Source organism: Microcaecilia unicolor, chromosome 8, assembly GCF_901765095.1.
Source record: "Microcaecilia unicolor chromosome 8, aMicUni1.1, whole genome shotgun sequence".
Taxonomy (NCBI): domain Eukaryota; kingdom Metazoa; phylum Chordata; class Amphibia; order Gymnophiona; family Siphonopidae; genus Microcaecilia; species Microcaecilia unicolor.
Window position 1 is genome coordinate 110,484,063 of NC_044038.1, and position 14,494 is coordinate 110,498,556.

A 14,494-nucleotide genomic window follows, 5' to 3' on the forward strand; every position below is an offset into this window, starting at 1 on the left:
GCTGTAAGTAGAAGGTTGCTGGGCTGTATAGAGAGGGGAGTGACCAGCAGAAGAAAAGAGGTTTTAATGCCCCTGTATAAGTCGTTGATGAGGCCCCACCTGGAGTATTGTGTTCAGTTCTGGAGGCCGTATCTTGCTAAGGATGTAAAAAGAATTGAAGCAGTGCAAAGAAAAGCTACGAGAATGGTATGGGATTTGCGTTACAAGACGTATGAGGAGAGACTTGCTGACCTGAACATGTATACCCTGGAGGAAAGGAGAAACAGGGGTGATATGATACAGACGTTCAAATATTTGAAAGGTATTAATCCGCAAACGAACCTTTTCCGGAGAATGGAAGGAGGTAGAACTAGAGGGCATGAAATGAGATTGAAGGGGGGCAGACTCAAGAAAAATGTCAGGAAGTATTTTTTCACGGAGAGAGTGGTCGATGCTTGGAATGCCCTCCCACGGGAGGTGGTGGAGAGGAAAACGGTAACGGAATTCAAACATGCGTGGGATAAACATAAAGGAATCCTGTTCCAAGGGAATGGATCCTCAGAAGCTTAGCTGAGATTGGGTGGCATAGCCGGTGGTGGGAGGCGGGGCTGGTGGTTGGGATAGTGCTGGGCAGACTTATACGGCCCACCAGGGGATGTACTATCCTCTCGCACTGAGGATATGTCTCCAAGTGCTGCCCGGGAGGGAAAGGTTAGGACAGCTGTTGTAGTTGGTGATTCGATCATTAGGCATATAGATAGCTGGGTGGCTGGTGGACGTGAGGATCGCCTGGTGACTTGCCTGCCTGGTGCGAAGGTGGTGGACCTCACGCGTCACCTAGATAGGATTTTAGATAGTGCTGGGGAGGAGTCCGCTGTCTTGGTACATGTGGGTACCAATGACATAGGAAAATGTGGGAGAGGTTCTGGAAGCTAAATTTAGGCTCTTAGGTAGAAAGCTCAAATCCAGATCCTCTAGGGTAGCATTTTCTGAAATGCTACCTGTTCCACGTGCAGGGCCGAAGAGACAGGCAGAGCTCCAGAGTCTCAATGCGTGGATGAGACGATGGTGCAGGGAGGAGGGTTTTAGATTTGTTAGGAACTGGGCAACATTCTGGGGAAGGGGGAGCCTATTCCGAAAGGATGGGCTCCACCTTAACCAGGGTGGGACCAGGCTGCTGGCGACGGCATTTAAAAAGGAGATAGAGCAGCTTTTAAACTAGAAATGGGGGGGAAGGCCGATAGTCGCTCAAAAGCGCATGGTTCGGGAAAAGGTATCTTGCAAAGATACCTCACAAACAGGGAAGATAGGGTTTCTGGATAGTGAGGTTGCACAACAGACCGTGGTAAACCAGGTGCCCTTAAATACAACTAAAGATCAGACAAAAGATGTCAAATCAATAGTGTCAGGTACTAAGCATCATGCAAATAAGAACAAACATACTCTGAAATTTCTATATGCAAATGCTAGGAGTCTAAGAAATAAGATGGGAGAGTTGGAATATATTGCACTAAACGAAAAATTGGATATAATAGGCATTACTGAGACCTGGTGGAAGGAGGATAACCAGTGGGACACTGTCATACCGGGGTACAAAGTATATCGTAGTGATAGGGTGGACCGGACTGGTGGAGGGGTAGCATTGTATATTAACGAGAGCCTTGACTCAGATAGATTACAAATTCAGCAGGACACAAATCACACCTTTGAATCATTGTGGGTTGAAATTCCATGTATAAAAGGGAAAAAAACGGTGATAGGAGTGTACTACCGTCCGCCTCGCCAGGATGAGCAGGTAGACACAGAAATGATAAAAGAAATCAGAGACGCGAACAAAATGGGCAATGTGATAATAATGGGTGACTTCAATTATCCAAATATAGACTGGGTAAATGTAACATCGGGACACGCTACAGAGATACAATTCCTTGATGAAATCAAGGACAGCTTTATGGAGCAACTGGTGCAGGAGCCGACGAGAGAAGGAAAAATTTTAGACTTGGTCCTTAGTGGAGCGCATGATCTGGTGAGGGACGTTATGGTACTGGGGCCGCTTGATAACAGTGACCATAATATGATCAGTTTTGATATCGACCTTGAAGTAACTGTACACAGAAAGTCAAATACGTTAGCGTTTAACTTTAAAAAAGGAGACTATGATAAAATGAGAAGAACGGTAAAAAAAAACTTAGGGGGGGCAACTGAGAGAGTAAAAACTGTACAACAAAGGCGTGGACGCTGTTCAAAAATACCATCCTGGAGGCCCAGGCCATACATATTCCGCGAATTAGAAAAGAAAGACGGAACTCCAAAAGACAGCCGGCCTGGTTGAAAAGTGAGGTGAAGGAAGCTATTAGGGCTAAAAGAAACGCCTTCAGAAAATGGAAGAAGGAACCGTCTGACAATAACAAGAAGCAGCATAAGGAGTGTCAAAGCAAATGCAAGGCGCAGATAAAGAAGGCCAAGAGGGATTACGAAAAAAAGATAGCATTAGAGGCAAAAAAACATAGTAAAATTTTTTTTTCGGTATATTAAAAGCAGGAAGCCGGCAAAAGAATCGGTTGGGCCGCTGGATGACCGAGGGGTAAAAGGGGCGATCAAGGAAGACAAAGACGTAGCGGAGAGACTGAATGAATTCTTTGCTTCGGTCTTCACCGAGGAAGATTTGGGTGGGATACCGGTGTCGGAAATGGTATTTCAAGCGGACGAGTCGGAGAAACTTACTGACTTCACGGCAAACCTGGAGGACGTAATGGGGCAGTTCGGCAAACTGAAGAATAGCAAATCTCCTGGACCGGATGGTATTCATCCTAGAGTACTGATAGAACTGAAAAATGAGCTTGCGGAGCTACTGCTAGTGATATGCAACTTATCCTTAAAATCGAGCATGGTACCGGAAGATTGGAGGGTGGCCAATGTAACACCCATTTTTAAAAAAGGCTCCAGGGGAGATCCGGGAAATTATAGACCGGTGAGTCTGACGTCGGTGCCGGGGAAAATGGTAGAGGCTATTATTAAAAACAAAATTACAGAGCACATCCGAGGACATGGATTACTGAGACCGAGTCAGCACGGCTTTTGTGTGGGGAAATCTTGCCTGACCAATTTACTTCAATTCTTTGAAGGAGTAAACAAACATGTGGACAAAGGGGAGCCGGTTGATATTGTGTATCTGGATTTTCAAAAGGCGTTTGACAAGGTACCTCATGAAAGGCTACAGAGGAAATTGGAGGGCCATGGGATAGGAGGAAATGTCCTATTGTGGATTAAAAACTGGTTGAAGGATAGGAAACAGAGAGTGGGGTTAAATGGGCAGTATTCACAATGGAGAAGGGTAGTTAGTGGGGTTCCTCAGGGGTCCGTGCTAGGACCGCTGCTTTTTAATATATTTATAAATGATTTAGAGATGGGAGTAACTAGCGAGGTAATTAAATTTGCTGATGACACAAAGTTATTCAAAGTCGTTAACTCGCGACAGGATTGTGAAAAATTACAAGAGGACCTTACGAGACTGGGCGGCTAAATGGCAGATGACCATTAATGTGAGCAAGTGCAAGGTGATGCATGTGGGAAAAAAGAACCCGAACTATAGCTACGTCATGCAAGGTTCCAGGTTAGGAGTTACGGACCAAGAAAGGGATCTGGGTGTCGTCATCGATAACACGCTGAAACCTTCTGCTCAGTGTGCTGCTGCGGCTAGGAAAGCGAATAGAATGTTGGGTATTATTAGGAAAGGTATGGAAAACAGGTGTGAGGATGTTATAATGCCGTTGTATCGCTCCATGGTGCGACCGCACCTTGAGTATTGTGTTCAATTCTGGTCGTCGCATCTCAAGAAAGATATAGTAGAATTGGAAAAGGTGCAGCGAAGGGTGACTAAAATGATAGCGGGGATGGGACGACTTCCCTATGAAGAAAGACTAAGGAGGCTAGGGCTATTCAGCTTGGAGAAGAGACGGCTGAGGGGAGACATGATAGAGGTATATAAAATAATGAGTGGAGTGGAACAGGTGGATGTGAAGCGTCTGTTCACGCTTTCCAAAAATACTAGGACTAGGGGGCATGCAATTAAACTACAGTGTAGTAAATTTAAAACAAATCGGAGAAAATTTTTCTTCACCCAACGTGTAATTAAACTCTGGAATTCATTGCCGGAAAATGTGGTGAAGGCGGTTAGCTTAGCAGAGTTTAAAAAGGGGTTGGACGGTCTCCTAAAGGACAAATCCATAAACCGCTACTAAACGGACTTGGAAAAATCCAAAATCCCAGGAATAACATGTATAAAATGTTTGTACGTTTGGGAAGCTTGCCAGGTGCCCTTGGCCTGGATTGGCCGCTGTCATGGACAAGATGCTGGGCTTGATGGACCCTTGGTCTTTTCCCAGTATGGCATTACTTATGTACTTATGTCTGTGCCAGAGCCGATGGTGGGAAGTGGGGCTGGTGGTTGGGAGGTAGGGATAGTGCTGGGCAGACTTATACGGTCTGTGCCCTGAAAATGACAGATACAAATCAGTGCACTTAAGGCAGGCGGACCAGGCCCATCCCCCCCCCCCCCCCCCCCCACCTGTAACACTTGTGCTGGTAATAGAAGCCCTCCAAAACCCACTGTACCCACATGTAGTTGCCCCCTTCACCCCTAAGAGCTTTGGTAGTGTTGTACATTTGTGGGTAGTGGGTTTTGGGGGGGGGGGGGGTTGGGGGGCTCAGCACCCAAAGTAAGGGAGCTATTCATGTGGGAGGTTTTTCTGAAGTCCTCCGCCCTGACCCCTAGGGTGCCCAGATGGTGTCCTGGCATGTCAGGGGGACCAGTGCACTGCAAATGCTGGCTCCTCCCACAACCAAATGCCTTGGATTTCGCCGGGTTGGCGATGGCTGGCATTTTTTTCCATTATCGCTGAAAAACAAACCCAGCTATCTCAAACCCGGCAAACTCCAAGGCATTTGGCCGGGCTAAACCGTATTATCGAAAAAAAAAGATGGCCAGCCATCTTTTTCGATAATACGGTTCCAGCCAGCTGTAGCGCCGCCGCCAACATAGATTGCCAGCGATCTATTTGGCCGGCAACGTTCTATTATGCCCCTCCACGTTACTCCCCATCGCGCATCCCAGACACTATTCATATCTAGAAGTCACAGACTGAAATATAATAGCAGTTCCACATCCAGAAAGGCCCTTTGAGCTAATCCACCACTCAGCAATCAGAGCTGTGCTTGGAGTGAGAATGGAAAGCCAGGCTTAATAGCTGAGCCAAGAGGGAAACTAAAATCAAAAACCACATATAATTATAGGACAACTAAATCAAGAACCACATATAATTATAGGACAGTGGATGCTTTACTCCCTTCCAAACTCCACCCATCTCTCCTGTAACCTCTTCCTGTTGCTGTCATGTTATTTCTTTGGGCCGATAAAGTCCAACACCACTGTCTCCCATAAGATGTAACAAAAGAATATTTTTGTGAAAAACAAGAGATGGTGTTAGTTTCTATTCGCTTTTCAGAGCTGCCAAAGAGAAGCAATTTTTAAGATATTTTTCAGACTATGGCATCAGCTACTGACACAATCCCCTCCAGTCCCATACAGCTACTCTCCATCTCTTTCGGCAACTTTTCTGTCTACAGCTTGTGTCCCCTCTGCTCTTCTTCCTCTCTCCCAAATCATGTTTCCCTTTCCCAGCAACGTCACCCTACACAGCCCATGCTCTCTTCCTGAATTACTCTCACCTGTTTCCTGTTTCTACTCTTCCCACACAGTCGACTATCAGTGCCTGTCCCCATCACCCAGCCTCTCTTCCTTCCTGCCTCTTCCAGCATTTCAGAGCAGCATTGTTTCTCCTAAACAGTGACCCTTTTCCATTCCCTTCACTCTTTCCTTGTTCTCTTTATTCCTCTCCCAGGACCTCTCTGTCTTTTTTACCTTAACTGCTATTAGATATTATTTTGGCAATATAAGTAAACTTGTTATGCCAATAAAGTTATGTGAATCTGTCTGTTCCTTTTGTCAGTACCTGTCTGCTGCACTTGCCTTCCCCATTGGTAGCTGCCAGGCTACAGCAACTCCCTCCTCCCATGCCATCATTAGACTGGCTGCTGGGGGAGGTGGGGACCAGACAACAGGCTGTGGGGGTGGGGGGGAAGCTAGGATACAGAAGCACTTACTTCCTGTGTTTTCCTTTAGCTCTTGTGGAACTGGGAAAGTTAAGCGTTAACATTTATATCTTTTTTTTTTATCATGTTTGCTTAGATTAAGTTCAGCATTCTAAAAAGATGTCTTGCTGATGCTACGGAATTCTGTGTAGATGGATCAATAACCTGATATGTGGTTGAGGTTATAAATGTAAACATTTGGGTTGCCAAACTTTAGGGACACTTGGAAGGAGAGAGGCTTCTCTCCTAGTCTTCCCCCCTTGTTGTAACAAAATATATTATGCAGCTCTAATAAAAAGGCCAGTTTTACTGCTCTCATGTGGTACAGTAAATTTTATTTCTACAAATGTATGTACATTTCACACTCTGCAGCATGGGGTTTGTTGTCCCAGGTCTACAGACTTACAGGGAAAAATATTGGGGGTGCTCAGGTACATAAGTACATAAATATTGCCATAATGGGAAAGACCAAAGGTCCATCGAGCCCAGCATCCTGTTTCCAACAGTGGCCAATCCAGGTCACAAATACCCGGCAAGATTCCAAAAATGTACAAAACATTTTATACTACTTATCCCAGAAATAGTGGATTTTCCCCAAGCCCATTTAATAACGGTCTATGGACTTTTCCTTTAAGAAGCCGTCCAAACCTTTTTTAAACTCCGCTAAGCTAACCGCCTTTATCATAGGTGCCAGCTCTCACAGAGCTGGCACCTATGACATAGACCATAGAAATCCACCCTGTTTTGCCATTTTTGAAACACATATGGTAAAGGTCTGCCCAGTACTCGCTTATTTCCCAACTACTGGAGCTGCTATCCAGGACCAGTGTTAGACATGCTGAGGTCTAGGGCAGAAATTAAGGATCACCTCTTCTCCATGCCCTCCTTCCCACCCGCTATTACTACCACACATAAAACAACTTTAAATGACTTCTTCACACGCAAAACATAGACAGACCTTCACCAAATAGAGAACAAGGGATCACAAATTAGAAATAGGAATATGAAGATCAAAATTGAACTGGGAACACCAAGATGCTAAATTCTGGTCAACCAGCAAAGCGGGCAGTTTTCTTAAAATTGGTCAAGAAATAGTCTGGGTCATCTTCTGGCAGGCTGGGTGCCTGGGCAGCTATCCTTGCTTGGACTTGAGAGCTCTATTGTAGCTCTACGAGCTTCTGCAACACTTGCTGCTGCACCTGTTGTTGTTGTTGTTGTTGCTTTAGTTGTTGCTGCTGTTCAAGATGCACCTGCATAAACTGCTGTTGTTGCTGTTGCTCCTCCACCAAGGCCTGGAGTAGCCTCTCCATGTTTTCGCTGTTAGTGGCCCAGACCACGCAGTACACCAGTAAACAAAATAAAATCCTGCCTGTCTGGCAATAGCTATATGTTCCCCCTTAACTGGGTCAAGGTTAACCCCTTTTGCCCAATACCCCAGCACTGCCACAATATGTGACACCCTGAGCGAGAGGCGAGAGTGAAAACATGCGCTTTTATTTAGTTTAATCCTGAGGCCTATTACGTCACATGACCAGGCAGAAAAGACAGAATGCCTCTGTAGTTCAATAAGCAGTCTTAAGTAAACCTCAGGCTGGCAAGGCCTGAACACAGTCTGTGACTGGTAGGGCGGCTCCACTCCAAACACAAATCTTTCTCGGTTCTTCTCCGAATACTAGGGTCTGCCTCTCGCCAGACCTCAGAGCAAGGCTTGTCAGTCTCAAACAAGAAGCGAATCGGCTTACCTCAGCCAGGTCACAATTCTTAACCATAGGTGTGGGTGGCATACACTGGGGCTTCGATTCCTCCTCTCTGGGCCTCCTTAACCACAGCTAGGCCCTGAATTATATACTTCCTGGCTTAGGCTCCACCCCTCCTTCCTGCTCACTTCCTCCTCTGCGGGACTAGTGCTCTTAAGGTGGCTCAGGCTGCCTAAGGGGACTGTTCTTAAGGGTGAGGGGCAGAGTTCTATAAACCCCCTCACAAGCTGCTTTCAGCTTTGACACTGTCCTTCCACTTCTCCTGTGTCTACCCACCTGTCAGCTCTTTCTTCAGGTTCCTATCTTATCACTGTTGTCAAAGCTCAGTTGTGATAACAGACAATTATAGGAACAAACACTGAAGCTTGAACCTTCCAGCATGCTCAGGTCCCACCAGCAAACTCAAGGAATATGTTGATAACAAAAGAAAAAGTTGCATTCAGATTAAAATAGAACCAAATATTAAGGGGGGGTTTCTTCTATTTTTGTTGTTATTTACTCTTCACATTTGGGTTTTTTGCTTATTGAATTCGTTTTTTACATTTTTAATTAGAAGATCTGAATATTTAGAGGATGTCTTGAGTACTGCTTTCAATGTACATGCACTTTGCTTGTGTGATACCTGGTTTATCATCATAAGAGTATCTTCTGCTTCCTGTCTGTTCATCTCACCAGCATACCAGTCTTGATGTTGTGCACACTGTAAAGAATAAGGAATGAGTTTCATAAGCCTTAGGTGCTATTTTCGTGCATAAAAGGCAGATTTTTATATGCAAATTTGCATATATTTCTGTATCACAACTTGAGGACATGCCTCAGCAAAAAAAAAAAAAATTGAGACAATTTAGAGAAAAACAATTAAAAAGATCTCCCATCTCTCCATTCCTTAATTCCTTTTTATCCATTCACCCCTTTCTGATTGTTTAAACCTTGCAAAAACTTTTCTCCTGCTGAAAAAGCCAAGCTTTTATCAATATGTGTAAGTATTAATTAGTTCCACCTGACCAATCGCTTTGTTTCAGGGGAGGTGGTGGGGAGAATGTTACAGTAAACATGGAAAATATATGTGGATCTAGAAAACTTAGGGTCAGCTGTTCTCAATGACCTCAGGAAACGGGCCTAATTAGTGAGTGAATGTGATTGTTTATAGAGTTATGAGAGACCCCAGGATGGAGGAAAGAGAACAAACCTAAAAGAACAAGGTATTTATCTCTTGTCAAAGAATTACTATTGAAAACTAGTTTTCACCTTCTGTTCCTAAACTGCAGATAATATGTTTAGTTTAAATAACAAGACGTCAGTAATTACTATAGTTTCCTTATCAATAGTTAAGAAAATATTATGTATTAGACATGATTTGCTTTCCTTAAAACCATCTGTATCCTGCCTTTCACTCAAAGACCTTTGTAGTTTTGCTGTCCATGAATAGAATTGATTCATTACCTCATCTGTGGTTTCAGAACTATAAATATAAGTATTAACACTATCTATTTATTTACTGCCTTTTTGAAGGAATTCACTCAAGGTGGTGTACAGTAAGAATAGATCAAACATATGCAATAGGCAATTACAGCAGTAAAAATATTCAAATAACAATATAAAGTACTTACAATGTCCACACAATACGTAATAGAACATTTTAATTGATAGTGAAGGGTAAAGCAAAGATGGAACATAAAGATAGGTAAGAGAGTAAGAAGAGTTTGAAAGTAAGGTGACTTGATTTAAAGAAAGTTGTACATGAAGTTAGAGAGATGGTTAAATATTATCTAAGCTAGGGTAGGAGTGGATAATCATGTCCTGGTGCAGTATGTGCAGCCCGTGTCACTCCTTGTGTGTGTGTGAGTGATACTAACAAGTTAGTTACTTCTTCCATTAAAGGCCTGGTTGAAGAGCCAAGCTTTCACCTGCTTTCTGAAGTAGAAATAGTCTTGTGTTAAGCGAAGCCTTTCAGTGAGTACATTCCAGAGTGTGGGGGCTACTCTGGAGAAGGCTCGCTTGTAGGTATCACATCCTGTGATATCTTTTGGAGAGGGTGTGGTTAGTGATAGTCCTTAAGAGGACCTTATTGTCCTTGGCAGGAGACTTAGGGACCCTTTTACTAAGCCACAGTAGGGCTAACTCACGGGTAACGAGTGCTAAATTGACACTACTTTCGGGATAGCACGGCTGCCCTGCGGTAGTTTCAAAGTTAGCACAAGCTGTTTCCCATGGTAAAAAAATAATTTTCTATTGCGGGGAGCGTTCCAGGCAGTAATTGGCAGCGCGGCCACATTGCCGCATGCTTTCTGCTTACCACAGGAGCACCATGTGGGCAGGTAGCGTTAAGGGCTCAGGCAGTAAATAGCCGCGCGTTATTTTTAATATTAGCGCACAGCCATTTTCCGCCCCATTAAAAAAAGGCCTTTTTACCCGTTGCAGTAAAAAATGGCCTAGCATGTGCTAATTTCATGCGTCCAAACTATCGCAGGCTACGTTTTAGTAAAAAGGCCCCTAAGTGACTTAGAGATGTCTCTGCTAATCTCCCACCTTGTTAACAAGATACCATATGCAATTCTAAAATAAAAGACCAGTTTCACTGACCACTTGTAGATTGGATTTTACTTGCAGAATCTTCTTTCATCACATACATAAAATTCCAGTACATAAAGCCTAAGCAGCCTAAATGCAAGCACCATTTTTGTGCTAAAATTATAGAATACTAGCTCTTGAGTGAATGCACTTTTGCATAAGTAAATATTTGCTGAGCACTCAGAATTATTCTATAATTTAGGTGCAAAATTCACTTGAGGGGTCCTTTTATGAAGCTGCGGTAAAAGGGGGCCTGCGCTGGTGTCGGAGCATGTTTTTGATGAGTGCCGAGGCCCCCTTTTACCACAGCAGGTAAAAGGCAGATTTCCCTTTTCTTCAAGAAATGGCTGTGTGGCAAGTGAACCATGGCCATATTGGGGGGGGGGGGGGGGGGGGGGGGAGGAGCACTTACCACCACCCACTGAGGTGGTGGTAAGGGCTCCCACACTAACCCGGCGGTAACCGGGTACACACTGGCACTACAAAAATTGAAATATTTTTGCAGCGCTGGAAATGGCATGCGCTGGGGGAGAGAACTACTGTCGGGCTGCTGTGGTAGCCCGTGTTGTGCTTACCGCCGCTTCGTGAAAGAGCCCCCTAGTGCAATGAAAGTTCAAATGAATATTTATTTATTTGTTTATATTCCTCCTACAGTCCTAGCCAAATCACTTAAGAACTATGAGGTAAATATTTAGCTGACATCAGTCAGTGGTCTTTTTGGCCACCGCTGGCATTATACCGCACAAACCTGCATATTCTGTGTGGCTATGTGCAAGCACCGCTACCAGGTTTGTGTAGCTAATAATTCCTTATCCAATTCAGCACTTAGCCACCTAAGTAAAGCCAGATAAAGACAGGATTGAGTTGTATGTGGTCTGATTTGTCCAGTTAACCTAGGACTATAAGCAGAATATAAATAAATAAATACTGTACTCCCAGACCACCCACAAAATAGCTGGCTACAGCTATTTTGTGGGTGGTCTGGGAGTACAGTGCTGATATTCAGTGGCACTAATTGGTTATATCAGGGATAGCCTGCACAAGCGATTTAACCAGCCTTTCCTGGCTGGTTAAATTGTTTTGAATATTGACCCCTATATATTGTTTGATCAAAAATTTCAATTAATCACTTGAGTAAACATTTTGATTGTAGTTAATCATATTTTTAATCATGGTCCTAGACAAGAAAATAACACAGTTAACCAGACAGTTGTAATATTCAGCCTGCTACCCGCTTAGCTAACTGGGTTTTGATTTCCAATTGGGATATTGTAAATAAGGAAATCTTGGATGAAATTGCTCCGTCTTCTAAGAAGACTAGAGTAATTAGGCGATCTAAAACGGGAGTGTAGACAAAAAAGAAAGGTTATGGCAGAGAGTTCCCACGGAGGCAAATAAACATAATTGGAGAATAGAAGTTTGTGCTTGTAAGAGTACCATCTCAAAAAAGAAGAAAGAGTTTTACTCCAAGTTAGTGGGTAAAAATAAGGTTGATATTAAAAAGCTGTATAATTTGGTTGATTCTTTTGTTAAAGCTGAGCACTCAGTTCAGCTACTGTAGGTGGGCAGCAAATTCTATCAGTTGCCCAATATTTTTAAAATAAAGTTGAGAATATAAAGGTACAGTTGCCAATGCAAGATTATTTTATTATGAATGCAGTCTTACCAGATGCTGCCGTTTTGGCAGATAGGATGTGGCTGGAATTTGGTAAAATCACTATCAATGATACTAAGAGCGCACTACTGAAATATACTCATTCACTTCCTCCTGGGGTGGAATCAGTGGTCACATGGCACTACATATCACCTTCCAGCATTACCAACCTGATATTAAAATACAGACTCTGGCTAACTTCATCTTTCACTGCTAAAGCCTGTTGCTTGTTAGGCTTCAGACCTGCATTCAGTCTGCAAGGACACTGCAAAACATCACCAAGGTTACCAGTGGACAGGGAGAATAACAACTACATTATATCACCATAAGGGGAATTTACTGTTCCTGTTGCAGACTTTGAGGCTCGTCCTTACACAAAAAAAGCACATTGTTTACTGGTACAGTGATTTCAGGGTTAAAGTGCCAGTGGGACAATATTGTGGCCCTCAAGTCACAGCATCTGAGACAAAATTGTTGTGCATCAACAATAAGGCCAAGAGTGCATGTCACCAACCCAGCTACAACCTGCAATTTCTGTTTAAAGGAAGCTCATATTGGAGAAAAAGGTAACCATTTCCTATGGATCTGAAGTGCTGTCCTGGATCTGCCTGTTTGGCTGACCTGCCTGAGGAACACCCTGATACTCACTGGACGTCATATGACAGCTCTGCCAGGTTGTATGGTTGCCCTTGTTGCTGCTCTGGGGTTAGTATAGCTGGCTGAATTAGTAGCTTATTTCAGGGTTTGACAAAGTACCTCTTGAAAGACTCCAGAGGAAATTGGAGAGTCATGGGATAGGAGGTAGTGTTCTATTGTGGATTAAAAACTGGTTAAAAGATAGAAAACAGAGAGTAGGGTTAAATGGTCAGTATTCTAAATGGAGGAGGGTAGTTAGTTGGTTTCCCCAGGGGTCTGCTTTTTAACATATTTATAAATGACCTAGAGATGGGAGTAACTAGTGAGGTAATTAAATTTGCTGATGACACAAAGTTATTCAAAGTCGTTAAATCACGGGAGGATTGTGAAAAATTACAAGAGGACCTTACGAGACTGGGAGACTGGGCGTCTAAATGGCAGATGACGTTTAATGTGAGCAAATGCAAAGTGATGCATGTGGGAAAGAAGAACTTGAATTATAGCTATGTCATGCAAGGTTCCACGTTGGGAGTCATGGACTAAAAAAGGGATCTGGGTGTCGTTGTTGATGATACATTGAAACCTTTTGCTCAGTGTGCTGCTGCGGCTAAGAAAGCAAATAGAATGTTAGGTATTATTAGGAAAGGAATGGAAAACAAAAATGAGGATGTTGTAATGCCTTTGTATCGCTCCATGGTGCGACCGAACCTCAAATATTGTATTCAATTCTGGTTGCCACATCTCAAAAAAGATATAGTGGAATTGGAAAAGGTGCAGAGAAGGGCGACAAAAATGATAAAGGGGATGGGACGACTTCCCTATGAGGAAAAGCTAGAGCGGCTAGGGCTCTTCAGTTTGGAGAAAAGGTGGCTGAGGGGAAATATGATAGAGGTCTATAAAATAATGAGTGGAGTTGAACGGGTAGATGTGAAGCATCTGTTTACGTTTTCCAAAAGTACTAGGACTAGGGGGCATGCGATGATTTAAAATGAATTGGAGAAAGGTTTTCTATACTCGTGTAATTAAACTCTGGAATTCGTTGCCAGGTAATGTGGTAAAAGCTTAGCGGGGCTTAAAAAAGGTTTGGACGGCTTCCTAAAAGAAAAGTCCATAGACCATTATTAAAATGACTTGGGGAAAATCCACTGCTTATTTCTGGGATAAGCAGCATAAAATGTATTGAACTTTATTGTGGGATCTTGTCAGGTATTTGTGACCTGGATTGGCCACTGATGGAAACAGCATGCTGGGCTTGATGGACCTTTGGTCTGTCCCATTGTGGCAATACTTATGTACTGCTTCTGAATTTCCAAAAATACTAGGACTAGGGGGCATGCGATGAAGCTACAATGTAGTAAATTTAAAACGAATCAGAGAAAATGTTTCTTCACTCAACATGTAATTAAACTCTGGAATTCATTGCCAGAGAATGTGGTAAAGGCGGTTAGCTTAGCGGAGTTTTAAAAAGGTTTGGACGGCTTCCTAAAGGAAAAGTCCATAGACTATTATTATTTCTGGGATAAGCAGTATAAAATGTTTTGTACTTTTGGGGGATCTTGCCAGGTATTGTGACCTGGATTGGCCACTGTTGGAAACAGGATGCTGGGCTTGATGGACCTTTGGTCTTTCCCAGTATGGCAATACTTATGTACTTATGTGTGCCTTTGCTTTAGGCTGAATAAAGATAAGACCATCTGTGTCATTGTTCTTGCATCTCCTTCTTTGCTTTGGCTGCTAAGTAAAAAAA

General features: G+C 43.3%; 1 protein-coding gene across 5 annotated transcripts in view; it reads right to left on the reverse strand.

Moving 5' to 3' along the window:
- Nucleotides 1-14,494, reverse strand: part of LCP2 (lymphocyte cytosolic protein 2) — an 888,998-nt gene that overhangs the window by 86,079 nt on the left and 788,425 nt on the right. For all 5 annotated transcript variants that reach the window (XM_030211064.1, XM_030211063.1, XM_030211062.1 and 2 more), the window contains one exon: nucleotides 8,509-8,586. In XM_030211064.1, coding sequence (XP_030066924.1) covers nucleotides 8,509-8,586 — 78 coding nt within the window. The remainder of the gene's footprint in view (nucleotides 1-8,508; nucleotides 8,587-14,494) is intronic.